At 43.1% G+C, this 27,627-nt stretch overlaps 1 protein-coding gene across 6 annotated transcripts; it reads left to right on the forward strand.

Annotated features, from left to right (window-relative positions):
• On the forward strand, positions 1-27,627 carry tbc1d4 (TBC1 domain family, member 4). Of its 6 annotated transcripts, none has more exons than XM_080478285.1 (23): positions 1-537; positions 6,566-6,694; positions 6,782-7,019; positions 7,196-7,440; positions 9,181-9,270; positions 9,628-9,732; positions 9,825-9,957; positions 10,091-10,182; positions 10,331-10,441; positions 11,381-11,503; positions 12,056-12,115; positions 15,118-15,335; positions 15,812-15,964; positions 17,870-18,027; positions 19,121-19,343; positions 20,646-20,800; positions 20,932-21,090; positions 21,707-21,807; positions 21,927-22,070; positions 23,202-23,361; positions 23,542-23,711; positions 24,014-24,190; positions 24,961-27,627. In XM_080478285.1, exons 1-23 carry the CDS (start codon positions 151-153, stop codon positions 25,189-25,191), a joined length of 3,762 nt encoding a protein of 1,253 aa, XP_080334411.1. In that variant the 5' UTR covers positions 1-150; the 3' UTR covers positions 25,192-27,627. The 6 variants fall into 6 exon arrangements, with proteins under 6 accessions (XP_080334411.1, XP_080334412.1, XP_080334413.1 ...); XM_080478286.1 differs by having other exon boundaries at positions 19,121-19,333; positions 20,639-20,800; XM_080478287.1 differs by having other exon boundaries at positions 15,121-15,335.

Raw genomic sequence — 27,627 nt, forward strand, 5'->3', positions numbered from 1 at the left:
TTAGTAGCTGTCGAGATGGAAAGTGTTGCAAACTAAACCAAAACTGCGCCCGGCTGTGCAGGGGGATTCTGCATCGGTGACACATTAGTAGAAAGAGTTTATACCCAGTTTGCTTTCAACGAGTGTGGGCTTGTAGCCAGCTGGGTCGACATGGAGAGTAAGGATGAGAAGGAGAAGTTGGACAGGAGGTTTGCCCTGACTTACATCGGCTGGTCGGCGCTGGACAGGCGGACCACCCTGCCCATGCTGCCCTGGCTGGTGGCCGAGATCCGCCGGAGGAGCGAGAAGGGAGACTGCGGCCCCGTCATGCAGCCCAGGGACGTTCACCTGGTCCTCTGCCCCCCTTTCGTGCGATGCGTCCCCACCAGCAGCAACAACTCGTCCGTGTTCATATTCGAGCACAAAGCACAGCTCATCTCTCGCTTCATCCACAACAGCAATGAGCTCACGTACTTTGCGTACCTCCTGCGGGGCCAGCCGGACAACCCCGAGTCCGAGATGTCCTGTCACGTCTTCAGGACCTGCGATCCCAACCAGGTAGGCCTGCTCCTCTGGAGAGGATTTTTTTTTTTTTTACAGTTTTTGCATAAGAAAGCCATAAACCAAACAGAAGTACTAGACTCAAACTAATCAGGGGATTTGGATGCAAATTAGGCACATCTGAAGTATTTATTTTATTTTATTTTTAAACCTTCCAGGACCCCACAGTCAACCTGTCACCTCAAGTTCATACATTCCAAACAGGTTTAACATTTTAAACTCCTCCAGGTACTTGTGGTGATGTCAATATTGTACTTTCTCACAACTCAAGATGCGTGAATGAATGCCGTTTTCTTGAGGTGACATCTTTGTGTATTTACCCTCAAAATACACGCAGATTAGTCAATGGTCCAAACATGTTTGCCTTGGCATTAAGTATTTAGGCCACAGTTTGGCGAGGATGATAAAACGAGCAGACTGGCCTTGTTTTTTTTGGGCTCCACGTTAATCCATTTCTGTGCTTTTGTCTTCAGAGGATCAGCACTGTGGTCCTAAAGAGCTCAGTGAACTGCAGATCAATAACATGGATGCAACTTAATCACATTAACAACAAGACAAACACAAATCTGGAAAGTAATCATGTGTTTGATAGTATTTCCTGTTTCGGTTTTCTGAGCACCTATATGATGCTTTGTTTCTATCAGAACCATCAAAAATCAGACACTTCTACTTGGTGCATGTGGTGTAATAAGAAGTGAACAGGCACAATACCGAGTCAGCATATTCCCATGCTGATCCGCATGCCAGTCTTGAGTAACATACTAAGATGTTGTAAACAGTCAGGAATCAGGAACTCATCAGTCAGACTGTGAAGATCAATTGTGTTGCCATGCAGTTTGGGTCGTCCTGTCAGTTGAGGTGAATGTGCTCCGATGTCCGTTTGGCCTAAATCATTCCCGGGATGAAAAAAAAAGAAGCCAACTCATATTTTTCTATTTTCTGGATTTGATATGATTTTGAATGTGGTTTTGAGTTGTGAGGGTGTGACCCTGATTGTAATGCAAACCGAAGGCTTACACTTGCTCGTGGTATTCCTGTTCCCCACGTGACCCAGGAAGCATCAACAAATGACGCTCACAAACAGATATCGAGTTGTGCTCTGATCTGACTGATGCCTGCACTGTATCACGTTTCCTGAGGTATGTGCAGAGCTTGAGTACACTGTTTGTCTACTCGTGAGCGATGGGAGTGCAGGCCACACTTTCCAGGTATCTCGCCTTACTGCCGAGCTCCAAGTATTTGCTGCAGTTACAAAGGCATCCCGAACATACTTCATGCACCATTATTACACTGAAAACTGGTTTGGCCGCCGCCGAGAAAGGTGCACGAGCTGGAATGCGTTGGCTAATCTGTCAACAGTATAACTGTTGTTATGTACCACAACCGCTTGCAGTCGTAGGTAATGATTTGATGGTTCGCAGGCTGTAGTCTGTGTTTAAATCTTATTGTGGGCCTTGTAAAATGCTGCAAAACAAACCAAAACGGCTTAAATGAAACGATGATTGGAAATGCTGAGTCAGCACTTCCGTGCAATTTTTCTGTTTTCCCTTCTTTCCTTTTTTTTTCTAACCTGAAGGTTGTCAGTGGCCCATTGGAACATGGCACGTCTTGCTGAATGTTTGCAAGGTTTGGTTCTTCAAATCAGGTTCGTCCTCCTTGACTAGAAATACAACTTCTCTCCTGATGTATGTGAAGGTAAACGTGTTCTGATCCACCGATCACAGTTTATACAGCAGGTATAACTTTGGGACGTTAACATGCTGTTCCTTCTACTTGGGCAAGCTTTTTTTTTTTTTTAAATGTCAAAACTGTCACCTTTTACTTCACTGAGGTGCTGAGTCTCTGTTACTCTCAGTGAGACTGTGGAAGCAGCAGGTTCACATTTAAAACTTGCTCGAGCCACCAATTCACAGTGCGATCTATAGTGTCAAACACAGACGCGTCTCGCTCCCACCTTTGTCCGACTTGGAGCTGACCACCGAGGAATCTCTCTGGGTGACCCTCTGCCGTCACGTGGGCGCCGTCTGTCACCCAGTGACAGGGACACACAACAAGTCAACTAAATCAGGGCGAGACTCCGGCACCTTTCTCTCATTCAGCAAGGATGAACAACATCATTATTCACAAAGAATAACATCGATGCATACTGTTTCTAACTGTATTACAGAGTATTATATTACACAGAGAAAAGAAACACATGTGGCTTTCCCCTTGCCTTCAAGCAGCTTGATCTTTGTAACACTTGACTTTTCCTTGCCAGAGGAGTGCCTCAACCGCTTTCTGCCAACGTGATCTTGAAAAACAAGAAACTAAAGACAACAGATTCTTATCTGACAGTCCTCCAGTTTCTCTACACCTTTAACATTAAATGAGGAAAAAATATTTAATTCTCTAAGATGTAGCTGTATGTAACGGTGAAGGCTCCTAGTAACTTCGTGTGCTAATGAATATGGCATGCGTTCACTTTTTCCTCATAGCCACAGGTATATTTGACATTCGTCATTCTCGGGAGCGTCTCAGGTGGGGTTGACCGTGTAATCACAGGCTCGGGGTAAGTTCCTGCAGGCAAAAGTGTGAGAATAAATTACCGTTAAAGTAAAACGCAGTCTTCCTTTTATCACTTTATTGCCAGAATTCTTATTTCACTCCTAGGATTTGGGGTATTAAAACAAAAGTTACTCTACTGCTGACTTGACTGGTTGCGAGTTCCTGCTGTGATGTGGCCTCTCACCTCGTGTAAACCTGACATAAAGGCCTTTTTGTTTTATGTTGGAACTTGAACTTGGTACGCTGTTGCTGCCCGGTTTGCTCTCGGGCAGATGGAAAAGCACTGGCTGTAGTGAGCTGCTGCCACCCTCAGACTTAGTAATGATAATAATAATAATAATAATAATTGGTGTAAACAGAAGTTTCTCATTCTATTTCACAAGTGACTCCATTGTGCTATTTTTAATTTGGCCAATAGTTGTTTTTCTGTCTTAGGTATCCTTGAATAACCTTTTTCAGATACATATACATGCATGTGATTGTTCCTTCTTTGGCACTGGGAGTTCACTTCAGTTTCTTTGTGTGTTTCCACTCCTACCCTAGATAACTGGTGACTCTAAAAGGGTTCTAATTGGACTTAAATGCAGATGCTGTGGGCTCCCAGTGGTTTGGCTTAATGTTCCCGACAAGAGCAGCAGAAGTGCCAGCCAGTTTCCGATCTGATATTTTTGGGTGTATCGCAGTGAAGTTGGACCTTTTGTGAGTCATTCACGGAGGGCGCCCGAGCGCTGAGAGGACAATCCTCATGTTTGTTTTCACCTAAGCTCTAAAGCTGCACTCGGCCGCCGGCGTTTATGCAGAGCGACTTTAACTCCTAACCAGTGTCACTGATATTGCGTAAGGTGGGCGGCGATGAGTGAAAAACTCGAAGGCCAGTCGTGGTGTGAGGATATGTTTGAGTGAGTTTTGAGTAATCTGGCTTCCCTCTGTTGCCCAACAGCCGTCTGCCTGTCTGTGCTTGTCTCCTTCCAAGGAATGAGCACCTTCACTGCTTCTGTATCAGGTGGACGACAAATAATTAATCGCATCAAATGGTGCTGAGGCGTCGTCTTACTCATGTTTAATAAAGCAGTTCTTTTAAATGTCAAGACGTCTCTGTAAATTATGTTGTTTTTTTTCCCCTCGTCCGTCGCGCCGTGTTGTGGTGATCTGACACTGCAGCTGTGATTCTTGGCCAGGAAGGCGTTTCGATTACCTTGAACTCTGAATGAGTTTATGTTCTCCACAGTCTCCTGCCGCTTTATTTTGTCTCCATTTCAAGACGGGGATAAATTTACTGAATTGGTCGAACAACAATCCCCATATGGTTTTAATTCAGCAATGTGGAGTGTGTATTTTAAAATCAAGGTTACTAACTAAGGTGGTCTTTAGGGCAATCTCTTATTTCAAATATCCTGATTCAACTCCCCCAGATTTAAAACGCTGTGTTCCCCTCCCAAGTTCACTCAACTAATTCATTATTATTAATGTCTGATGGGCTCCATCCAATGTTTATTTTAAATCTGGTAGGTCTTTATATATATTCTGCAAATGATGCGCCAGAGTTTTAAAGCAGATTTAAGATTTTAATTTCCCTTAATTACATTTACAAGACATTCCTTTCTAAAGATGTGCATTTTTGACAGAATGTTTAGTATAAGTATTTTTACCGTGTTTTAAAAAAAAAATAAAAAAATCAGGGGTTCTTTTAAGAAATAAACTGGGGGAAAAGGTCCTGGCAGAAAACGTGTTCCCCCCCGATCCTCAGATTTCTCCTGAAAAGTCTTTGGTAATCCTGAGGGTGAGGGTGACACACTTGGAGGAAAACACTGAGGTTTCACAATGTGTGCAGCCATCTTCTAGCTGAACTCCGAGTTGTCAAAGCTTTACCAGGTTTAAACTTGGAATTCCTAACTCAAGTGGAAATGCCTCTTCCAAACGCTTAAAGTCAGTTCTAACAGAGCTCAGGCAGCAGCAGGCCTCTGGCCTTACACTTGAACTTCGCTCTGGTTAAAATAACATATTTACCAGCACAGGACAGATTTTGTTTCCACTTTTTAATTCGATGTTCACCCTTTTTTCCCCGCCTCGTCTATCTTACCACATATTGTGCTTATTTTGTGCCCATATTTCCGGTGTCTGTGTGCAAAAACCTTGTAATCAGATGCGCAGAGCAGAGTTTTGTTCAAGTTTAGACGCTTCTGGGAAAGCGTGTCACTCCCGCCACCTGTGCTCCTCTTCATCCGAGTCCAGGCCCCTGTCACCAGCCAGGCTCAGGCTCACGGCCTTGAGAAGCCGGGCACATGGAAAATGGGACTTCAAAATAACTCATGTCGTCATGGTTGCTCTGCAGGAGACACGCGAGATTTGTGTGTCAAGTACGTAAATCGTCTTTGTCCGGATGTTTTTCCTTTTTTATTTGCAGCCTTTCCTTTCCTGTTCGTCTATTACGCCTCCCGCTGGTGTGTTTTGTTACATAAACCTTCTCCCTGGTGAGCAACATAAATATATTTATTCACCAGTCAGTCTGCAGCCCTTATCTGATGTGAGATATGTGCTGTGTGTGGGACCACTGCTTGTTTTAGCTCTCATTGTTGTTAAACAGAGTATTTGGCCGACCTTGGCAGAGGTGCTGGTTTATAGATTTGTTTTTGTCTTTTGAGAGCTTGAGCTGCCAAAACTTTAATACAACCACGATTCGTTGCTCTGTGACTTTTTAACTTTTCCCTCAGTCTAAATTGTAAATGTGTCTCAACCGATAAGGTTGGTTTGGATTGACGTATTGCTGATTAATTCTCTATCGTCTGCCTTGACCTTTTGGGTTGTTTTTAATTTTCCAGAATGCTTGTTACCAAAGCAGGTTTTTCTGCTCTGACGGTACGGTACTTGCTGTTCCTCCACGTGTTAAAGGGCCTCACTCAGTGGAGGAGAAACGGGCTCCCTGACCTTCAAATCTGGGATTTCTTGCAGGCCTGTGTTTTGTCTGTGTCGTCCAGCAGAGCGTGGGTGCTTCCTGAAGCTTGCCTCCTTCCCTCAGCGCCGGAACTTTTGATCTTTCTGTCGCTGAAAAACACTTGAACAAATCTTGTGCTATTTTATTGAAGGTTCAATATAAGAAGTTGCAGCATTATATTAGGTTCCATTATTCATCAAAACAGGTTGGAGAATGTGGTTATATTTGTTTTATCTCACATCTGTGCTCAAACCAGTCATTGATAAAATGTCATGATTGAATATGTAAGTATATTATGCATTTTACTTTTATCTGCTTCACTTTTAAATGACTTTCAGCTGAAATTGTGTCTCTACTACTGACCTTTAATTAAATAACGGTCTTTGCAGAGAGAGGCTTTTAAGGGTTACTGCTTTTGATGTCAAAGGGTTTAGCCAAGGTGTTATTTTTGTGCTTTTAAGCTGGAGAAAGGGCCGGGTTGTGTTGGACTTCCTTTAGTCTTTTGTTATTCATTATGTGTCTTCTCTCCACTTTCCTCACCCACAGGTCCCCGAGGTGATCACGAGCATTCGCCAATTGTCTAAATCGGCTCTAAAGGAAGATGCTAAACCCAAACAGGAAGCTGACGAGGCCTTTTATAACTCGCAGAAGTTCGAAGTGCTTTACTGCGGCAAGGTAGAAATCCTGCGCACATCCCATATCCTGTGTGGTTTTTTTTTATGCAGGAAAATCTTTAACGGGCTGGTTTTTAAAATATTTCAGGTGACAGTTGGCCACAAGAAGGCTCCATCCACCCTCATCGATGATTGTATCGAGAAGTTTCGACAGCATGAGACTGAGCGCAAGCGCCTGCGACTGCTCAATGGGCGGCGAGGGTCCACGGAGACCGCCCCCGTTGAGTTCCTCATTGGAGAAGAAAGTGAGACGATTTCTTCTGCTCTGAATGAGAAAGTGGATGAACCCGAACCTCTTGGAGTGGAGGACACGACTGCAGACGGAGGTAAGACCCTCAAGCACATTGAAGATTCGGGAAAGGCTCACAGAAATGATTCAGCAATAGTGACTTTAAAACTGAAGAGACTTTCAGCGAACACAAATATGAGTAGTAAAATGTGTAGAAGCACCGTTTTCAACATTCACTTTCAGTGATTTGTGTCTTTGCTGCGTTGGGTCCAGGTAAAGGCCTGTCCAGCAGCGGCAGTCAGAGCAGCTTGAGAGGAACATTCCCAGAATGCATCCTGGAGGACTCCGGCTTTGAGGAGCCGCAGGAGTTCCGTACGCGCTGCAGCAGCATGGCGGGGAGTCTGCAGAGGAAGCCGGGGGAAGGAGTCACCATGGGCTCCCAACGCCGCAGACATGCCAGCGCGCCAAACAATGTCCAGCCGTCCGACGCAGACAAGAACCGCACGATGCTCTTCCAGGTAGAGGAAATGTACATAATGATTGAATGATTGTAGTGGATGTCAAAACTGTCGTCTAGAATCCGACATACTGATATAGTGTGTTTATCCTGCTTTAGCTGCAGCCTATTAGTCATATTACACATCAAAGTTCCCATTAGGTCTCTGGACCAACATTCCACATATGATTGGTCAAACTGTCTCAGAAATAGCTATAGTTAATGTCTAATGGGTTGCTTTTGCCCCATCTGATAATCATGCAGAGTTTTACTCAAAATACAAGCAAAAACTTGGGATCATCTCCCTAGAAAAAAAAAGCTGTTTGGTGTCAGAAGAGAGCAGCTCATCGACAAAACAAGATTTTAGCTCAACTGTTCTGAATGTCAGTAGTGCTTTATCCAGAGTGTTTCACTCGCTTTCAGCAGCAACTGTCCGAGAACCCCGCACTGCTAAGTAGGATGACGTGAACGTGGAAGATACATGAACGAATAAATGGACTGACATGTTGAACTTAACAGAACACTTTATATAAAGCTTTATCATGTGGTGCCAAGTTGTCCGTCTGAACTTGTGACATATATGCAGGCGGGAGCAAAAATAGTGAACAATTATTGCAGGAAACGTTTGAAAGACAACGCAGATTTACATTGACCTGCATATTGGAACGATATTCACTGACAGTGTGCTGCTCTGGGGTTTAGTGGTTAACAGATGCCAGTTTGAGTCCGAGCTCGGCGGCCTTACTATGCCAAGTCTGCATGTTCTCCCTGTGCATGTTTTCCAGGGTCCTCTCATTTCTTCCAAAAGTTTTAAAACACGCATTTGAGGTTTATTAGGGAATTTTGGACTCCGATGGTCCTCCCGGTATGTACTCTGCTTTCCCTCATAGTCAGCTGCAATCTGTCAGAAGTTAGATAGAGCAGAATAGAAAATGAATGGATGGGCTCGCTTACAACAAATAGAAAGGAAAGTGATTGTGGTTAGCGTGATCAACATGCAGAATACTGCAGTGCTGAGGGTGGTAATGTTTCACACTGTCTGAAGTCACTCCACACTAACTATATCCTCTTTGTCAATTAGATGAATGGGCAGTTTTATGCTGTGGGTTCCTACAGCTCAATCCTAATTTGTCTCGAAGAATTCGATTTCATGCGTGGCACCAGAACACCAAATGCTGTTTTGCGTCAGAGCTGTTTGTCACTGAAACCCGGCCGGCGCTCAGTCCAGCTGCCGAGCCTCTCGCTACTTGCAAATCATTTTTATGTGCACGTCGCTGCCAGTTCTAATGTACAGACTGGCTCGCGCTGTGTAACTGCCTCGGTTAAAAAGCTGTAACTCCTGTGTTGAATTTGTGAGCACAGTACTGCTCCTGTGAACACCAAAAGGCCACAACTTTATGAAAAGCACGCGGACTGACTCTAGCATGTGCCATGCTCCCATTCCTCACACGCCATGCCCCTTTCCTCATGATGCTAATTTTAAAATCTAGAGCACAACGCTCAATACGATACTCTACAGAGCAGTCAATTATGGGAAAAATCATTACTGCAGACTTGTTGACCTTGTTTCTGAAAAGCTGTGTTTACGTTTGCCATTAAACACGTCTCTGAAGAGTAATACTTCTTGCAATGAGACTCTTGACACTGGGCTTGTCTTTGCTTTAAGTGGCACCTCTGATCTGTCAGTATAAACACATTGTGGTCCTCCAACATTATTCATTATTATTATTATTATTCAATTTATTTGTTTTTTGTTGCACAGGTTGGTCGTTTTGAAATAAACGTCATAAGTCCTGACACCAAGACGGTGGTGCTGGAGAAGAACTTCAAAGATATCTCATCCTGCTGTCAGGTTGGTTTATTTTCTTTTTCATTCACTAAAATGTATTTACTGTGACAATCTTGCTCTTGTGTTTCCACTGCACTCTTCCCAAAAGATCAACTAAAAGATGAAAATCACAAAAGACATTTTTATTTGCGAGGCAGAGATATATGACCTCTTTACAGCTCAGTGCGGTCCAATATCTTCAAATAGACATCCTGCATAAAGATGATGCAGTGTCTGGTGATGGTGGTCATTTACTGATTGAATGCAAAATAGAAAATGTCAAGATTCATTAGAGTTGACTTGTACTGTAGTGAGCTGCAGTTTCCCAAAGGGATTCAGGAATCGTCCCAAAACATTCTGCGCTTACTGTTTGTGTTACAGGGAATCAAGCAAACGGATCATTTTGGATTCATCTGTCGGCACCCAGCAGAATCCGGTCCCAGTCAATATGTGTGCTACGTCTTTCAGTGTGCTAGTGAATCCTTGGTGAGTCGGACAAATGGGATGCAAGCAACGGAAGCTTGTTTTTCTGCATGTGTGCATGCATGCATGCCCTCATGTTGGGTTTCATGTGTCAGGTGGACGAGGTGATGCTGACCCTGAAGCAGGCCTTCACCACCGCTGCAGCCTTACAAAGCAATAAGACCCCGATCCAGCTCTGTGAAGCCTGCCCCATGCACGACCTGCACAAGCTCTGCGAGAGGATTGAAGGTGAGCCTTCGTGAACTGAGTCACACACGCAGCACGTCTCTCCGGCCTCACTCAGGAATACATTGATGCATGGTCTGCTTCTCACTTTTAAAGCAAACTGAAAGAGTGCTTTTACTTCCTCCTTGGTTTCCAGGTCTCTATCCCCCTAGAGCAAAGCTCGCCATCCAGAAATATCTCTCCCAGCTGACTGACAACGAGCAGGTTGAGGTTTTTGAGCGAGTTCAGGTATGAGTTTCACTAATTTGGCCCTTTTTAGAGCAAAAACATAAAAGACATCCTGACAATTGACTGATTTATTTGACAGATGTTACATCTGCTTCAAAATACAGTGTTTTTGTTCCCACCTTAGTTTGTTCTGCATCCATATCTACAGAGACTGAAGCCCGGGTCAGACCAAGAAGAGAACGAGCTGGTGATTCTTCAGTTGAGACAGCTCTGTGAAACCAAGCAAAAAACCCACCTCCACATCGGAGAGGCCCCTCAGGTAACTGCCTCGACCTGCAGAAAACTCGCAGCAAAAAGCCTTAACTGCAAAAGCAGTATTTTTATTTCACAAGAGAGAAAACTCCCACGGACTCCCAGCAAAAGATGCCTCTGGTATTGTCTTGGTGAATGAGGCGAAACCTGTTAATGTTAGTTGTGTTGAGAGTTTTTCATTTCGTTTAACATGAAATCCATTTCCTCCTCACTCCAGAAGTGCACATGATATTTGTTGTCTTTAAGTCTTCCTCCGATGTTGTGTCTGCTACAGTATTTTTACGCACATTGACAGATATAACATAACAAAATGAATCAGACAATGAGGCATACATCCTAGAAAACTGTGAATGTTAGTCTTATTTCTCATCATCAGAAGACCAATGTCTAATAAATCATATCATAGTGTGCCGTTGAGGAGACCAGTTGAATGATCTGATAACTGCAGATGATGATGATGATGATAATAAGATTTTTCGTGTACATGTAAACAAGCTCATCCACTTCACAGTTTCTGAATTTTCTCTGGATTTTAATGCTCAAAAACTGCTTTTCTACGAACGTTTTTAGAAGTTGTTTGGAGGACTTTAAAATATTAATCCTCATTCTGACCGAAGTTGATGCCACTTATATTGCTTATTGAGTGGATGCAAAAGTTCCCCGCTCCTAAAACAAAACGCGCATTTATTCCTTGTTGCTGAGGGGAAAGCATGACATTTAAAGTATAGAAGAATTTTGTTTCTTCAGAACGACTTAGCCTGGGGGAGTTCACGTTAAATGGCAGAACTCCAGAAACAGCTGCACTCTTGTTGGGAATCCGGCCGCTGTAGGTTGTTCACTGCGTTATGATGCTCTGCAGCTGTAAGAGGGTGAAAGTTCAGTCACCTTCTCCTTTAATTATTGCATTAATTAGTTTGATCCTGTGTCTGTCGGTATCGCCTTTCAGAATGTAGCGAACAACTCGTCGACAGGAGACGGCGCCGCCACCAGCAGCCGCTTCAAACTTGATATTCTGAAGAATAAGGCTCGCACGTCCCTCACCAGCTCTCTGGAAAACATCTTTGCAAGGGTGGGTCAAACAAAAAAGTGGTTTTACTGAAAAGTCTTCCCCTGGCGCTTGCCTTATCTTTAGTAGATTTTCCTTTTGAAAGTTTCCTGTTCCTTTTTCTTTGTTCCCTCTGTTGCTGTCTCTTATTTTTCCACCCCGGAGAGAATTAAACGGCTTTGTTTTGTCCTTTATTTATGTGCTCGCTCAGTCTGCGTATCAGTTGCTGTTTCTGTGTCACTGTCATCCAGGGGATTTAAATTGACCCATATCTGCCAGTGAGACAGCAGAATAATTCCTCAGCAGTGAGATCCAGGCAATCGGAGACCTCCGCTGCCATCTGTTATTGTCTCACAGGCTTATCCGAACAGAGAAAATGATAAAAGTGGTTAAATTAGGAAACATTTGCGCCTTTTCCCTCATTCACTTCCAATTTCTAACAATTTTAACAACAAAACCAGCTGTTTATTTAGTCAAGATTGCAAAATGGTTTCAAAAAATGTTTTTAATGACTTGCTTGTATTCATCGGTTTGTGTTTTCATCACTTCGTTTTGTGTAATCACATCTGTCAACAGGGTGCCAGCCGAATGCGGGGCCGCTTGGGGAGCATGGGAAGCTTGGGCAGCTTTGACAGAGTAAGTGTCCTTGAGGAAGAAACATGATAATTCCCACAGCCTCAGTCCGGGGACTTTGGGAATTATCACGTTATACCCAATAGCTTTTAAAAATCACGTTATAGTCCAACTGTGTCCTCTGGAAAGGAGGGGGCGTGACGAGCATTCTCACACTCTCATCAATGTCAGCGGGTGGATGGGATGGTGCTCATCTCGCAGGGAGACGTGAATGTGAGCGGAATATTCCCACACAGTCCCGTGGCGAGGCGGCTTCAGCCAAAAGGCAGAGCCGTACAGCAGGGGACGTGTTTACAGAGCGATCAGTGAACCATTTGAGGTTGTTGCCTTCAGTGTGTAACTGCTGCGCTGAATGTGGAGCGAGTGTGTGATGTAGTCCCTTTGACTCCCCATCAGTCACAACGAAGTGAAATAAGGGCCCTACAGCTCACTCTGTTAACTGTGTCGCACTCAGAACAATACAAACAAATAATTAATGTTTGAGCCAAATCAGAGACAAGGGTTGGAATCACTAAAAGGTTGCATTTGCAGACATGTGAAAGCTGTTAATGGCTGCATGAATATAAAAGTGTTTATGACAAACAGGCACAACAACATGCAAAATATCCACTTAGCATGTCTGCCTCAATGACTGTGCAATGACAAATCCAGAAAAGGATAATAGATGCCGCTGCAAATATGGCTGCTGTGAAATTACTGAGAGGTACTTTCTCAGCTGATTCTCCAACCGTTTTATTGGCAGAAAGTTTATCATGAGATTTATATTTTGTCGCTTTTTTAAAGTTTTAACATACCGTATTCTCCACATTTCCTCTTTTGTTGTTGTTCTTCCCACAATATTTCACACTTTATCCGAATTATTCACTTTTTGAACCAATTGTTTCTTGCTGTAATCCTCCAATATATTTGTTAACGTCCTCCACAAACACAAGTCCATCTTACTACATATTATGTTCTATTCTTCTCAGTGTTCGGGGTCATCGCCCAGTCATGTCATTGCAGTTGCAAGTTTTAAAACTTGCAAAACCCTCATTTAAATACTCCTGTTTGCAAGTGTTGTCAATCAGGCTCGTATTTTTATATCTTTTTATTAGGTTTTTCGACAGACAGACAGTAGGCATCACAACAGCAAAAAAAGAACGTTTACAGTTGGTGCAGAACTAGTTCACAGGAATTGAGGTAGAAAGGGTACATAGATATGAGCAGAATGTGGCAGCCTGACACAGTGTCTATAAAATAAGGTAGGCTCGTATTTTTAGTTGATATGGTGAATGGACTCACATATAAATATATCCCATTGCACTACCTCAGCAGTCTCGCAGCGCTTTATAGTGTTTGTCACGTTCACAGCAAACAGCTGCCATGACCGACCACCATGGAGAACAATTTGGAATTCCTTGGGACTGGAAGATGACCCGATCCACCAACTGAGCTACAACTTGTTAACTCATTAAGAAGCTTGATATGAGTGAGATGTCTTATTGTTTTTAGTGGTCACTTTTTCCTGGAGGTATGAGCTCGAATAGAGATTGACTGAAGGCCACAACGTCCCAATAAACTGTCATAATAATAGTATTTTTTTTTATTTGTAAGTGTGTCTCAAAGCTCCTATTATCTTCCTAAAAAAAAATGCACAAGGAGAACATGCCAACTCCACACAGAAATGCCCTCAAGCCCTACTCACACTCAAACTAAGGGACTGCACCACTCTCAGGATGAAATACCACACACAGTACTAGATTTCCTCTCACAGCCTGAAGTAAAGAAACATGCACAGCAACTTCTGAAGCCACACGTTTCCACATACCTGAAAATAAACTTTGACGTATAAAATTTGTGCAGTTCCTCTTTAAAAGTGTGTCGCTCGTAGCTGTGAACACACAGACACATGAAGGAGCCTCCCCGTGCTTGTCATATGGCCGACTTTGCCTCGTGCGTCTATCCTGTCATGTCAGACTTGCTGCAAATCTGAACTGTCAAGTGAGGAAAATCTGGCCTTGGAGTGGCAGCTCTGCAGGCTGAAGGATTGAAGTAAGCTGCTCCATTTTATTATTTTCCTCCATATCAATCAACATGGGCGCTCGGAGATGATCATACTTCTAATTTATGGTTGCAATAATCCAGTTTTGATTTATGCAGTGCATTTGAAGGTATTTCAAGATCTATTTTGGTTGTTAATAATTTATCTCTGAACCACTCCTGTCATATTGACAGACCGAAAAGCCTGTCTGCTTTGGAGTTAGGTGAGTCAGTAGACTTGTGGGGATTTTGTCAGGATGTGCAGGAAAAATAGAAAAAGGGAAATTCCTGTCATCAGTGTCTGCTGAACCATGTCTGTCCTGGCGTTGTCGTCTTTAAGAGACAGAAAATGTCTCATCAGAACTAGTCAGTCTCATCTGTGTTCAGTAAGATCAAAAAGCAGATGAGGAAGCCTCGAGTTGACGAGGATATTTCACACACACACATTTGCAACAAAGCTTCTCCAGTACGACTGCCAGTGCTGTCACATTCAAGACAGCAGTAAATATTAATCGTCTGTGCACAGTGAATGGAGCAGATATGATGATATTTCCCGTCACGTCAGAGCGTAAAGAGGGAGGTCTGTAAAAAAAAAAAAAAAAAAGCATGAAGGGTGGGGACAGGAGGGTTTTCATGTAGAGGTCACTTCCCACCAATAGTGTGAGCTGCTGTGAGTCACAGGACATCGTCCATTAGAATACAATAGATGTGGGAGTTGTACCAACAGGGCATGAGGCAGCGCTGACTGCAAACGTGTTGAGTAGAAAAGTTGAACCTGGACTCAGCTTTGCTGTGGGGTTGACTTTGAATGGGTGAGTGCAGCCGTGTCACTTCAGTTTGTAGCTTTTGTTGCTCGTTTGGATTTCTTTTTCTCTTATTTCAGCCATTCACACGGTTGTGTCGGCATGAAAAATACAGTCATGATGAAATCCTGTGCATTTCTTTTGAACGCCCGACTGAGGTGTCTGTGCCTCTGCCCTCCTCAGCAGGACGAGGAATCCCCTGGCCACTCTCCCCCGGGGTCTCCCCCTGCCTTCCCCGACGATGATCCGGAAGGTGGGCAGCAGTTCCGCCGGCGCGCTCACACCTTCAGCCACCCGCCGGTGAAGAAGCGCATCTCCTTTGACGGCCAGTCGACCAGTCAGACCAGACAGGCTCCACTTCGCAGGCAGCAATCTGTGAATCAGGAACTTCTGCACAACAGGTAGAGCAATCGAACCAGCCGGCGCCTTTCTCGCCTATGTATGGAAAGGAATGGTGCATCGCTGTAGCTCTGCTGCAGGAGGTCATGTTTTGCACATTTTTGCAACTCCAGACGTATTTAATAAGGGAGTGAGCTTTTTGTGTGACGTCTGAAGCTAATCCTACCGTTGCTTAGAGAATTAGATTTCAATGCTTCTCTTTTAATCACTTCAACACTAACCAAATGTTGACTTGACTTTTGATCTATGCACAGACAATGTAATCTATTTGCAGCTCTTTGATCAGTTCAAAACCTCCTCACCTCCCGCTCCACTGTCCTGGAACAATAGCGTCATACGTTTCCTGTCACTGTTTTGATCCCTCACAAGTTCCTCAGTGTTTTTTTTTTCTTTTTTCTGTCTGTGCTCCCACCAGAAGCTCTTTCGATTGTGTAACGATTGTTTTTATTTGTGGGCATTTCATGTTTGGCCCGCCCAGTCCCGTGGCTGTATCGAGAACGCGCAGCGTTTCGGAGAGCGAGTCCTCCTTCAGCCTCTCCTCCTCCTTCTCTGCCCCCACTTTCCTGAAAAGCTTTTACCAGGGCTCCCTGGGCTCCCTGGGCTCCCTGGCAGACAGTGGGAGCTTCAAGAGGTGAGGTGGGGGGGTGATCTCAAGACAACCCCCCCCATATTAAGACCTAAACACACCGACAAGGGACGTGAGAGGGCGGATGCGATGGGGTGGGAATGGAAAACGTTCTCCTGCTGGGATGGAAGTACCATTGTACTTGTTGGCTGTCAAACACTTTTAACCCCCAGCTTCACTGTCCTGTATCTTTCTACCCTTTTTCCCGTCGTCGCCACACAACGACTTTCTGTCACTAAAACAATACGTTCCAGCTATTTTTAATTTCCCCGTCGTCTTTGCAACGGTACCTGTCCCCTTTTTTTGTGTTTTACTCAGAAGGAGAAGGGAAAACTGACACCCCGTTTTTCGGCTGCTGTATTTGCACGTGCGTTTGAAGCCTTCTGCACGGAAAACTGCATTTAACATGGATTTATAGCTTTTAATAACTCGTCTCACACCGTCTGATCAACACACCTGACAAGGCAACCGTGCCTAAGGAATAAGCATCAGGCGAGTTCAGCCCACTGATGTGTTTATATTCAGATGTTAATATTCAGACGAAGAGAAGAAGACACACCGAGAGAGTCTCGCTCATTACTTGTGCGCTGTCTTGACAGGGTCCAGGTGTCCTGGTGGCAGAAAGGAAAGGTTAACATTTCCATTATGAATGAGATTCGGTGGAGCAGACCTCTGTAAAATATCATTTCCACAGGATGTTTAATTTATTCTGGCAGCAGTCCAGTCTTTGTGTCTACGTTGTAACTGAGGTTAAAAAAAAACAAGCTCTTCAGTACAAAATCTCCACTGGGCAGCTCGCTGAGAGGCTGGGATTTGAAATATGAATATACTTAAGATAGTCAAAATACTTTACTTTGGTTGTTTAATATCTGTCTGCAGGATTTGATGAACAGGAGAGGAGAAGTCGAGTTTAATCTGTGAAAGAGTACATTTTTAAAGTGCAAAGCAGCTGTAAGCAAAAGTGTTGTCTCAGTGACATTTGTCTCTGCAGGGTCATTTCCTGTTTTCCTTTGGCCGCATGATCAGAGGGTACAGGCTCCGGTGTGCTGACCAAGCTCATTCACTGCTGTACTGTACAGTGAAAAAGCCAATGAGAAATATGTTTCTTCAAAAGGAATCAACATTTTCAGTTACAGTTACTCATAAAATGTTAATAGTTTATTTAGACTTGGTTATCACATTTAATTATCCGTTATTATTTGTACACTCACTGTTGTGGCCGGTGAGGACGGATCTCGGTCATTTCAATGCAGTCAATTTGTGATGTTTTCATCAAATGCGCACATCTTTACCCATATTGATTGTTGCCTCCTTTAAAATCTGCAGATTGTCGACATTTCATTAATTTACACATTGAGATTGTGATTACTACATAAGTATGTATAAAGACAAATAAGACAGTGTTATAAGAATTAGGGTTGAAACGATTACAGTGAACCTGCAGATATCTACACCTGGATCGTACGACTCCGGGAGAGTGGAATATTCAGAGTGTGACGGAAAGCTGTTTTTTTTTTTTTGTTTTTTTTTTCATTATCTCTGATGTTTCCCTCTAAGTAACTAAAGAAGCTTCTTTTTCAGATAACGAACGAACGAGCATGCATGCAACTCAGTCCTGGCTGATACTTGTCGAAAGACTCGTTACGAGCTGTTGCTTTATTAACATGGACACTGGGAATCAGCTGATGGCTGCCACATGTCTTTCATCAGCATGTTCAAGGTTTATCTTGGCCATTTCTCATCTGCTGAGAGCGCCTGTTGATGAGAAGCTTGTCGGAGGTTTCCTCTGCTGTGTGTGCGCTGACCAATTCGTGTGCCTGCATTTATAATCGGGTGCTAAGAGACTGTGGGTGTAAGTTGACACCTGACTTGTTGATGGGGCGTCTTTGACGCTGCCGCTCTCTCTTGTAGCAATGGGGAAGGCAGAAAAAGGACCCTCTCCGGTTGCAGCAGTGACTCGGTGAGTGGAGGTCTGCCTTTGACCCCACGCAGGGTCTCCTGGAGACAGAAGATCTTCCTGAGGGTCGCGTCACCCATGAACAAGCCATCTGCCTCCATGCAGCAAACAGGTGCGGTAACACAATCCTCGGTACATGATGCACAGAGGAGACGCTTTGACTAATCCTCCAGCGCATATTCTGTGCGAGCCGTTGTGAGCCGAACATTACTATTCTGACAGAGGCGTTTGACCTGCATGCACACATGTTACAAAGCAGGGAGGGTTGGGAGAACTCCAAAATCGATGTTAATTTTAATTATTAATTTTTTTAAATTATTGATTTTAGCTTAATTTTCCTGGACAGGCCACTGTTTTATTGTTTCCATAGTAACATTAAAACACACCAAAAGATAATTTGTTTAAACTGGATGCATGAAAAAAAAAAAAAAGATACAATTTTTCTTAATTGATTTTGTAGTTGTAGTTGCTTTTATTTGAAGAACAGGCACCATTTCTATCATTTTTTTTTTTTCAAGAGATTTAAAAATATATAAACATAAAGAAGCGTGATTAATAACCTGTTTGAACTTGTGTCTTCCGTTATAGAGATTATTTTCTTATAACTGAACTTTCTATTCATACAGGGAAGACATACTTAAAAAAATAAATTTAATCTTTTTAACAGTTTTGAATCTTTAATTATAATTTATTGTTTAGGCCCGGCCAAGTGTTATAAATGAAGTGACAATATCTTTGTTGACGCGAAGCTAAGCGAGACAGTTTTTGGTGCAGATCCCTAAAACGGCATGATTGACGTAAAACTTCAAGCCAAATCAAACATACAAATCACATGATCTACTTTGGCAGCCCCGGGAGAACTATTATTGTTTTCCTAGCTCTTTCCTGAACTGTTGGATTGTTATCTTTTTGCTTTGTGGCTAATTTTATGGAAGTGCTGTTCAGTTCTGGGTATTTAGAGTTACAAGTACAATTTTTATTGAAGCGGTCGCCTCATGTGATTAATGTGACTAATCATATGTTCAGCAGAGCAGTGAGACTGAACAACATATACTGTACATAAACCATAATAAACAGCAACTACAAGACACTGTGAGGCTTTGTAGAGGTTCAAAGCTGAGAGATATTATCAAGTTTTAACCAATGTTTAGGGAACAAAAAGACCTAAAGTCTATATTCTTCCTGCTTTTCTTTTTAAAACGAAGACCACTGTGAAGTTGGGGAGCTGTTGCCCCTTTCCCCTCGTGCCTTGAACTCAAATTTGGACAATTTGGGGCGTCTGCTTCCCCGGGCGGGTGATGAAGTGTCTGAAGAAAAGCCGAAGAGGACCGCAGCTGACTACCGGGCCCTGTGGAAGACCGCCATCCACCAGCAGATCCTGCTGCTGCGCATGGAAAAAGAGAACCAGCGACTGGAGGGTGAGGATGAGTCACTGTTGCAGACATGCAGTTTGATATACAGGCCAGAACAAACACCTCCGAAGAACATAGCGTCCATTACATGTTGTTTCAGTTACATTACTTTCAATGTGTAGTGATGGTTTTTTTGCACTCTTGCCACTGGTGGTATTTATAAATCGTCATGGGGCAGTTGTTGTTCACGCTGGTTTTCTATTGTGAAGATTTATCTGCACATGAAAGTATTTATTACAGTAATAACTTCAGCCCCCCCCAACCCCCCCATCTTTTCTCCTCAGCTGTCGCCAAAGATTTACACTATGTCCTTGCCACACGCTTCAGCACTCAAAGTCGTGTTTTTCCCATGCGAAGCTTTATGACAGTGGTCAGAGATAGAAAGCTCGGAGTTAACAAGTCTTTAAACTGTCATTTGGGAATTTTTTCTTTTTTCCAGCTGAGCTAACTTTAGAGTTTTTGTGTTTGCAACGAGTATAGTTACACAATTATCAGTGGCCTAAATAAGATCATTGATAACTCTGTGAAACTTGTCGAAACACTGCACACTAGTCCCATTTTTGAAAAACTCACCTTCCAATAGATTAAACTCCACCTTGGAAATTACTGCGAAAATACCCCGTTATTCATGTGAATAGATTAAAAGCATGGGAACAGATTTTTATCATTACCATATCAGCAAAAGAGTGTAGTTGTGGAGGGTTTTTCAGGCTTGATTTGTACCTGCTATGTGTAGTTTTTATATTCTAAACACCAACACACCTCTTTCCTCTTTGTTTGTTACTATGACATCAATGCTGGTCTGAGGACCTAACACTGAATAACTATTTTCAATAGAAGGTAAGCAATACAAAAGGAGCCCTTGGGATCAAGGCAGATGTTTTGCATGATTCTGGTAGCTGGTTATTATGCTCGCTCAGTCTGCCTTCTTTTGTTTGCATGTTCAGGGATTATCATACTTTAATGGTGTTTGTGCTTCTATTTGTCCTCGTACCTCTCCCCGCTATGTTTCTGTGGCTTCTCCATTTCTCCGGCGTAACAAGGTCGTATAGTTGGAATAAATGTGGGCCACGGGGCTTGTGTTCATGCCATATACTTTCCATGTGAGCTCGCGATTACAGTTAAAAGGTGCAGGGGTCTCTGTGTATACATGTGATGTTCTCGTTTGGGCGAAAGCGGTTCTTTTAAGTACACGCCTTTTCATCATTTTTACTTGCCATGGTTTTATGATGTGCCAGGAAAACCTGAAAGAGCACTATAATGTTGCATGTGTTCCCTCATTTTGTGTGTATTCCGGGTTTTGTGTTGCAGCGAGCAGGGATGAGCTGCATATTCGCAAGATGAAGCTCAACTACCAGGATGTGAGCGAGTGCTCCAAAGATGCACAGGCTTTGTGGGAGAAAAAACTGACGGCCCCGGGCCGAACGACAGTCCCACAAGACATGGAGAATATGTATCGCGCACTCTGCCAAGGTGAAAGATGTCTGTGTGTGTTTGAGCATAGAGCAGAACAACAAAAAAAAAAAAACATAATCTAGGGCAATGGAAGAGCTACTGTGTAGGAGTAAAGCTTGAAACTTAATATTATTCCTGGTTTTGAGCAGGACTTCCAAAGAACAGGCGTGGGGAGGTCTGGTTGCTCCTTTCCCACCAGCACCGGCTGCGACACAGGCTGCCCCAGCGCCAGCACGCACCAGACACCCCCTACTACGACCTGCTGAAGCAGCTCACCGCGCAGCAGCACGCCATCCTGGTGGATCTAGGTGAGCGCCTTGTAAAGCCAGGTCTTCGTGCTCATGTAGAGCAGAGAAAAGTCAATCGCACTTGAGGGTGGAACGTTGCAGAAACATGTCCACATTGTGTTTAGGACTGAAAATGTCTACTTTAGGATTTACGATGATGTCAGATACTTTACAATTAGTCAAATTGTCCTAACGGGGTTTTTTTTGTTCTCATCTAAAATGAATGCCGATATGAGTCCATTGAATGGGACGGCTTGCTATTTACAATGTATCTAAAATGCAGATAAAAGTAACTAATACTTTCTTTCAGGTTTTGAGGAAAGTACTTTTACTTGAGTAGGATTTATATGTAGCAGTGATGTAATGTGATAACGGCTCCTCATGTACGAATAAGTACAGTTACACTTTCTAACTTTGGGTCACTTATCGTTTGTCATTATTGTTTCGACTGACAACAAAATGTTATGTAATGTTACATTATGTTATAAGAATGTGAAATAAGTTAACTTAAGAATGTGTACTTTTATTGATCCCATGTCATGTCATGTCATGTCATGTCATGTCATGTCATGTTCACTATTTGTTTTGTCGGCTCCAAGCCCCCCAGAGTAAAAGTCTGATTCGTCTCCCTCCTCAGGCCGGACCTTCCCCACACATCAGTACTTCTCAGCACAGCTTGGCGCAGGGCAGCTTTCCCTCTACAACCTCCTGAAAGCCTACTCTCTGCTGGATACAGAGGTAGAGACTGTAATCCTCTTTGCTTTCGCCCACAGTGCGCTGCTGCACGAACAAACTGTGATGATCATCATGAAACCAGCAGCGCAAAAAACAAGTGTAATTCTCTTTGCGCCGCACAGGTTGGCTATTGCCAAGGAATCAGCTTTGTGGCCGGTGTGTTGCTGCTCCACATGAGTGAAGAACAGGCGTTTGATATGTTGAAGTTCCTGATGTACGACTTCGGCATCCGGCGGCAGTACAGACCTGACATGGTGTCTCTGCAGGTTAGTGGAGTGAATCGGCAACGTTAATGTGTTGTTGATGGGACAAACCTGTGACGTCGCTCCCTCCGAGTTCCTGCTCTTCGCTGCTTCACCCTCAGAAATGATTAACCTCAACTTTGAGGAAGGCAAATTTTCGTGCAACAAGTAAACTCACTAGAAAAACTTGTTCTGAGTATAATGGAAACTAAAACTCTGTTATTTCTACATTCAGAATCTACAAAACTTACAGATTCAAGCCATTTTTCAAACTCAGATTGTCCTAATTATGACCTCAGATTAAAAAGAGAGAAATAGATCCTGTATTTGCTTCTCAAATTACACCTAATGTGAAATGATCAAAAGCAATACAAGGAAAAAAATCCCCAAAGTTTCCGTTTTTGTGTAACAAATCAAACATTTCGGGTTGTTTTATTGAAATATATTAAATTGAATTAAAGTCCAATAATAATACAAAAACAAACAAAACAGGTAGGGCTTCAACATACACATTTCTGTTTTTGTTCATATTCACTCAGTTGATTTCAAACATTGACAACAGTTAAGTGTCTCCACCTCTTTGTGAAACCACACCTGCTCTGTTGAGCCTCAGTTAAACATCAGCTGACCTCAAATGAGTTACAGCATCGGCAGGCGTGGTAATGTTTAATCAGGTAACCATTCAGCAATGCAGAGCGCTCTTTTCGCCGCGGCTCTGTTTGAATAATCCCGAGTGTTTTTTGAAGACTGGAGGAATTGGTGTCCTTTCCTTGGTGAAGTGGTTCAGTGCGAGGAGGTGAAGGTACTGGTTGTGTTTGGAAATTGTAAGTGTGACAACAGCCTGCTTGAGCTAACTTCTGCTTCTCTCTTTTTTTTTTTTTCTTTCCCCGCTGTGCTTTTCACTGTAACGTGTCGTAAAAGACTACGGCTCATAAAAGGCCTGGCCTTGATGCATGTCTGAGCAAGTCTCTAAAATAACTCTTGTAATACTTGAGGGGATCCGTGCTTGATAGAGGTTAATCTGCCAGATAGTAATTGTTCGATTATCTTGTGATACTGTGGCCCTTGATAAACCAGTTTGTTGTAATACAACATGTTTTGACCTGAGCGTGTCTTATCTATTCCAATGTGACTGTGCCCACTGTGTTCTCTTAGATTCAGATGTACCAGCTTTCCAGGCTGCTGCACGACTACCACAGAGATTTGTACAATCACTTCGAGGAGCACGAGATCTGCCCGAGCCTCTACGCAGCGCCGTGGTTCCTCACGCTCTTCGCCTCGCAATTCCCCCTCGGCTTCGTGTCCCGCATCTTTGGTATATTTTTGGAATAATGTCTTCATTGTTTACATAAGCAAAATGCTCAAGAGCACAAAATATTTTATTTTATTTATTTATTTATTTATTTTTTTAAAGAAGATGAATAATTAATTTGTTATTGTTATAACCTCGGGGAAATGTGTTTAAAAAACCAAATGTGTGTTCTGTTTTGTGCAGATTTTGTGTTCGTCCAGGGGTTGGAGGTGATCTTTAAAGTGGCCCTCTGTTTGCTGAGCAGCCATGAGGGCGAGATAGTGGAGTGCGACAGCTTTGAGAGCATCGTGGACTATTTGAAAACGACACTGCCCGCACTCACTCAAACACAGATGGAGCAGACCGTCGCTAAGGTACACAAAGTGGAAACAAAAAAACAGGACAAATGACTTTCCATAACTTTAAAGTCATGGACAATGTATTATCGTCGATGATTGTATTAAAAAAATTCAATTATTTCAAGTGGGTTCACGCCATTTAGGATTTATTGCACTTTCTTTCCATAATGTAAAACTTGATGATTTACTTCTTGTAGTTTAGTTTATCAAAATACTTAAGTCATCCAGTGACTCACTTAACATAAACACTATCAACGCTTTTGCATCGTTAATATTTAACAACGTCTGTCTCTTTGTGTTTCCCGTTGGGCTCCCAGGTCATGGAGATGGACATATCGAAGCAGCTGCATGCTTACGAAGTGGAGTACCATGTCCTGCAGGATGAGATGTTCGACGCCGGACCGCTGCCTGATGACTCGGACCGCCTGGACAAGCTCGAAAAGACCAACACACAGCTGAAGAAACAGAACATGGATCTGCTAGAAAAACTTCAGGTAACGAAACAAAGGCCCTCATTTAGATCTTTGAAGAAGAGCACTCACTCTTAAGATAGTTTGTTGATACCGGTGGCTTCCTACCAGGGGTCAACTCGTCTGGTCGGAAAGAATCTTGAAAGAAAAGGGGGTCTGCAGTATTTGTTGAAGTAAACTTGGGGCTCCAGAGAGGAACAAAGTTGGAAACTATCTCTTCATATGTTAGATAGCAAATGTTTGGCTCCATTCACATGTATATTTAATATTATTGTATTGAAGGAAGGAGAGAAAAGTGTCAGTCGGTGGCAGTTCCTTGTCCTGCCCATAGATGGCACTAAAACACAATTTAAAGACACAATGGGCCCGATACAAATAGACTGAACGCTGCGTGTTCTCCAGATTCATTTCAACAAATATGTGAATCTGTGAAGGACTGGTAAACTCATTAATGAGAGTCCTCATATTATTAAAAGTATCAAAAAAAAAGATAATTGCAATATCATATATCAGAGCATAACATATACGTAATGTGACAAAGGCAAATTACAAGACTCCTCGGCCTGACTTGGATAAATTGCTATTTTAGTCAGTTACTCAGAAATGTGTATTCTGAACAAAATAAAAGTAATTTGTGTTCAGATCTTGTCCTACAGTTTAGATACAAATTTCATGTGTTTCTGACTTCCAGATGAATTATCTGAATGTTCACCCTCTAAGTTTTTGCGCACACCCATCTCCCAGATGTGTGACACAGCCCATATATGCTGAGGTTCAGTGTTTGTGTTCTCCAGGCTGCCCGGCAGAAGATCCAGACGCTGGAGACGAGCGTGGAGAACTTCCTTTCTCGGGAGAGCAAGATGAAGCACGTGATTCGCTCTCTGGAGCAGGAGAGAGCAGCTTACCAGAAGACCATTGAACGCATGCGCTCGTGCCTTCCCCCTGACGCCCTGACAGATGTGGAGATGACCCAGATCAAAACAGGACCCAACGGGAAAGCCAAAACCGCAGCCAAGAAGCCCTGATGGTAACCAGGGGCCTGGCTGCTCCGGGCAGACGCACAGACAGACACTGAACTGAACAAGTGGAGGCGGCTTCGCGAAAGGATGCTGGGCTCCAGTGCGTCGTCGTGCTGCTGCACAGGAGCAGTGGCGTTTTGTAAATGTGTGACATCTGGACTTGAGACGTGCAGACTGTATTGGAAACACCGACGTGATATTTGTCAGCAGATAAATGAGGGGTGGGAGGATGGTTTCAGTTGTATTCACAGGCAGACTGTTTCCATCGTGCATCAGCACTGCCATTAGTCTGTTTCACTGCCAGTTTAAAGGTGAGAGCAGGATGCACTTCATTCTTCACTTTTCAGATCTTTTCGGGGGGGGGGGGTTATAGATTGGTAGAACTGGGAACTGTCTGCCTCTGTGGGTTTTTACGAGCACTGCCTTGATGTGTTTACTTCCCGTCTCTGTAGCATCACAAAAATAGTGAACAGAAGGTGCCTGTTGGCAAATAATCCTTTGGACCTCAGGGTCAACTTATAGCCATTACCAGTGAGTATGACGCCGGAGTGGTGACAGCATTGCTTTTTGTTGTCTCTGAACTTTTGTCTGTGATGGAAACATGGCCTCAGGCTTTTTTTTTTTACATGGCTTTGTAATTTCCTTTTATTCACTTGAATATTTTTGTGACTGTAACATCACTCCAAAGATCCAAAGCAGAGTCGTCTGGCCACATGCCTGCCACTTTCAAATTCAGCAGTTATACTAGTTTATAGTTGCTCCTCTAAGCACCGTACCACTGCCTTTATGTGAGGGATGTTTATTTCTCACACTTGTTGCTTTTAAGGAGGAAGTGTGTGGTTTTTTTTTTTTTTCTTCCGAAGCTCAGGCGGGATGTGAGGTTGTCTGCCTTTTCAGTTTCCTGTGTGACTGACCGCGGTGTCGCCTTGTTTTAGCATCATATTCAGACACCAAGGCGGCGATCGCGCTCCCCAGGAGGCTCTCCGTAACAGACTAAGGTGGAAGAGTGATCTGAATATACATTACACGCTTCTTCTCTCAACGTCCGTAGGAGGTTCTTGTTGTCAGCCTCAAATTCGACAAAGCAAGCAATATCCTTCTGTAAGTAGCTTCTGTTGTTTGCCTCAAGATTTCACCTGAAGATTTGTCACACGTCCAGTTTTTTTTCTGTCTGCAGAAGAAACTTGTGCTAAAGAAAGCACAGCATCAGCTAAGATAAGAAGGAAGTTTTCTTCGCAGCGACGACGATCCCCCCGATACTGGCTAATATACAGTACGGTATACACGAACACACACTGTGCGGTGAACTGGCTGTCAGTGTGGACAGACACTTTATATGAGTTCAAAGACTGTCCCTGGCTCCCTACTCAGTTTTGTTTTATCCCACCTCCATGTCTGACTCATCATCACCAGTTTTGATTGAAAGCAAAACACTCCTGGGCTTGACTTCGCTCGCACAGAACACCCTTACATTAACACAAAGGTGATGTCTATCATGAAAATGTACTCACTGACGGTGTCTGTCAGTCTCCCTGTCCTTGGTGACAAGTTGTGATGACACATTTATGCCTGTTTCGGAGTGAACTTTTTATGCTCAAACTTCTCGGGTGGACATATCCTTCGGCAAACAAAGCAATATGTTTATGTTTAGCAGTCCGCTGCAGTTTTATTTCGAGTTTCTGGATGCGTACAAGGTTTAGTGGGTTAATAAATCCAACCGTTCTCTTTCAGGGTGAAATGCTCTTCTGTTAATTGAGGCGACATTGTTAAAAGTTTGCACCAAACGTCTCATACATAATAGAGGAATGGTCACGTCTAGACAACAGGGATCCTGTCAACAGTCCAGCAATGACACATATCAAAGAACTCAATGTCAAATGTTCTGACTGATTGATTGCAGTTCTTGCCTGTACTTTGCTCACTCACAGTATTTGTCCGTCTTGGAAACAAGACCGTACAACCAAAGATGCTCGTGTTCCCAAAAAATGAACGGATTCAATCGAAGTACAGTTCTGTATTTGAAAAGCGACAACCTTTTTTTCACTACATCTGCTCATCATCGTCTTGGTTTTTACTGAGATGGCTTGAACATACATCAAATATTGGTAGAAAAACTTGACTGGGAAAGAGTACACTGAGTTTTCTTTTTTTTTTTTTTTTATTGTCACACAACGTTTATTTTGTGCCAAACAATACATTTGAGATGGCCTTTATTGTCCATCGGTTTCTTTCACAAAACTACTTTTTTTTTGTTTTTTTTTCAATTTCTAATGTAAAGCACATTGTTGAGGTCATTGAAGGATTTTCTTCGGGAGTACTACCTACGGTGATGTGCTTGTATCACTGTGTTTTAAAGTCCACTGTCAACATGAGGGCTACGCTAACACAAAGGAACTGTTATGATTACTTCAATAAACCTCACCTTGCCTTGTTTTTTCGTCT

The sequence above is a fragment of the Lipophrys pholis genome (assembly GCF_963383615.2).
Source record: "Lipophrys pholis genome assembly, chromosome: 13".
NCBI lineage: Eukaryota > Metazoa > Chordata > Actinopteri > Blenniiformes > Blenniidae > Lipophrys > Lipophrys pholis.

Bases quoted from the DNA above. Each gene is read 5' to 3' on its own strand.
- tbc1d4 (XM_080478285.1), top strand. From the start codon at position 151: ATGGAGAGTAAGGATGAGAAGGAGAAGTTGGACAGGAGGTTTGCCCTG. The intron at 9,271-9,627 runs GTTGGTTTATTT...TTTGTGTTACAG, and splicing joins ATATCTCATCCTGCTGTCAG to GGAATCAAGCAAACGGATCA. The intron at 21,091-21,706 runs GTGAGCGCCTTG...CTCCCTCCTCAG, and splicing joins CGCCATCCTGGTGGATCTAG to GCCGGACCTTCCCCACACAT.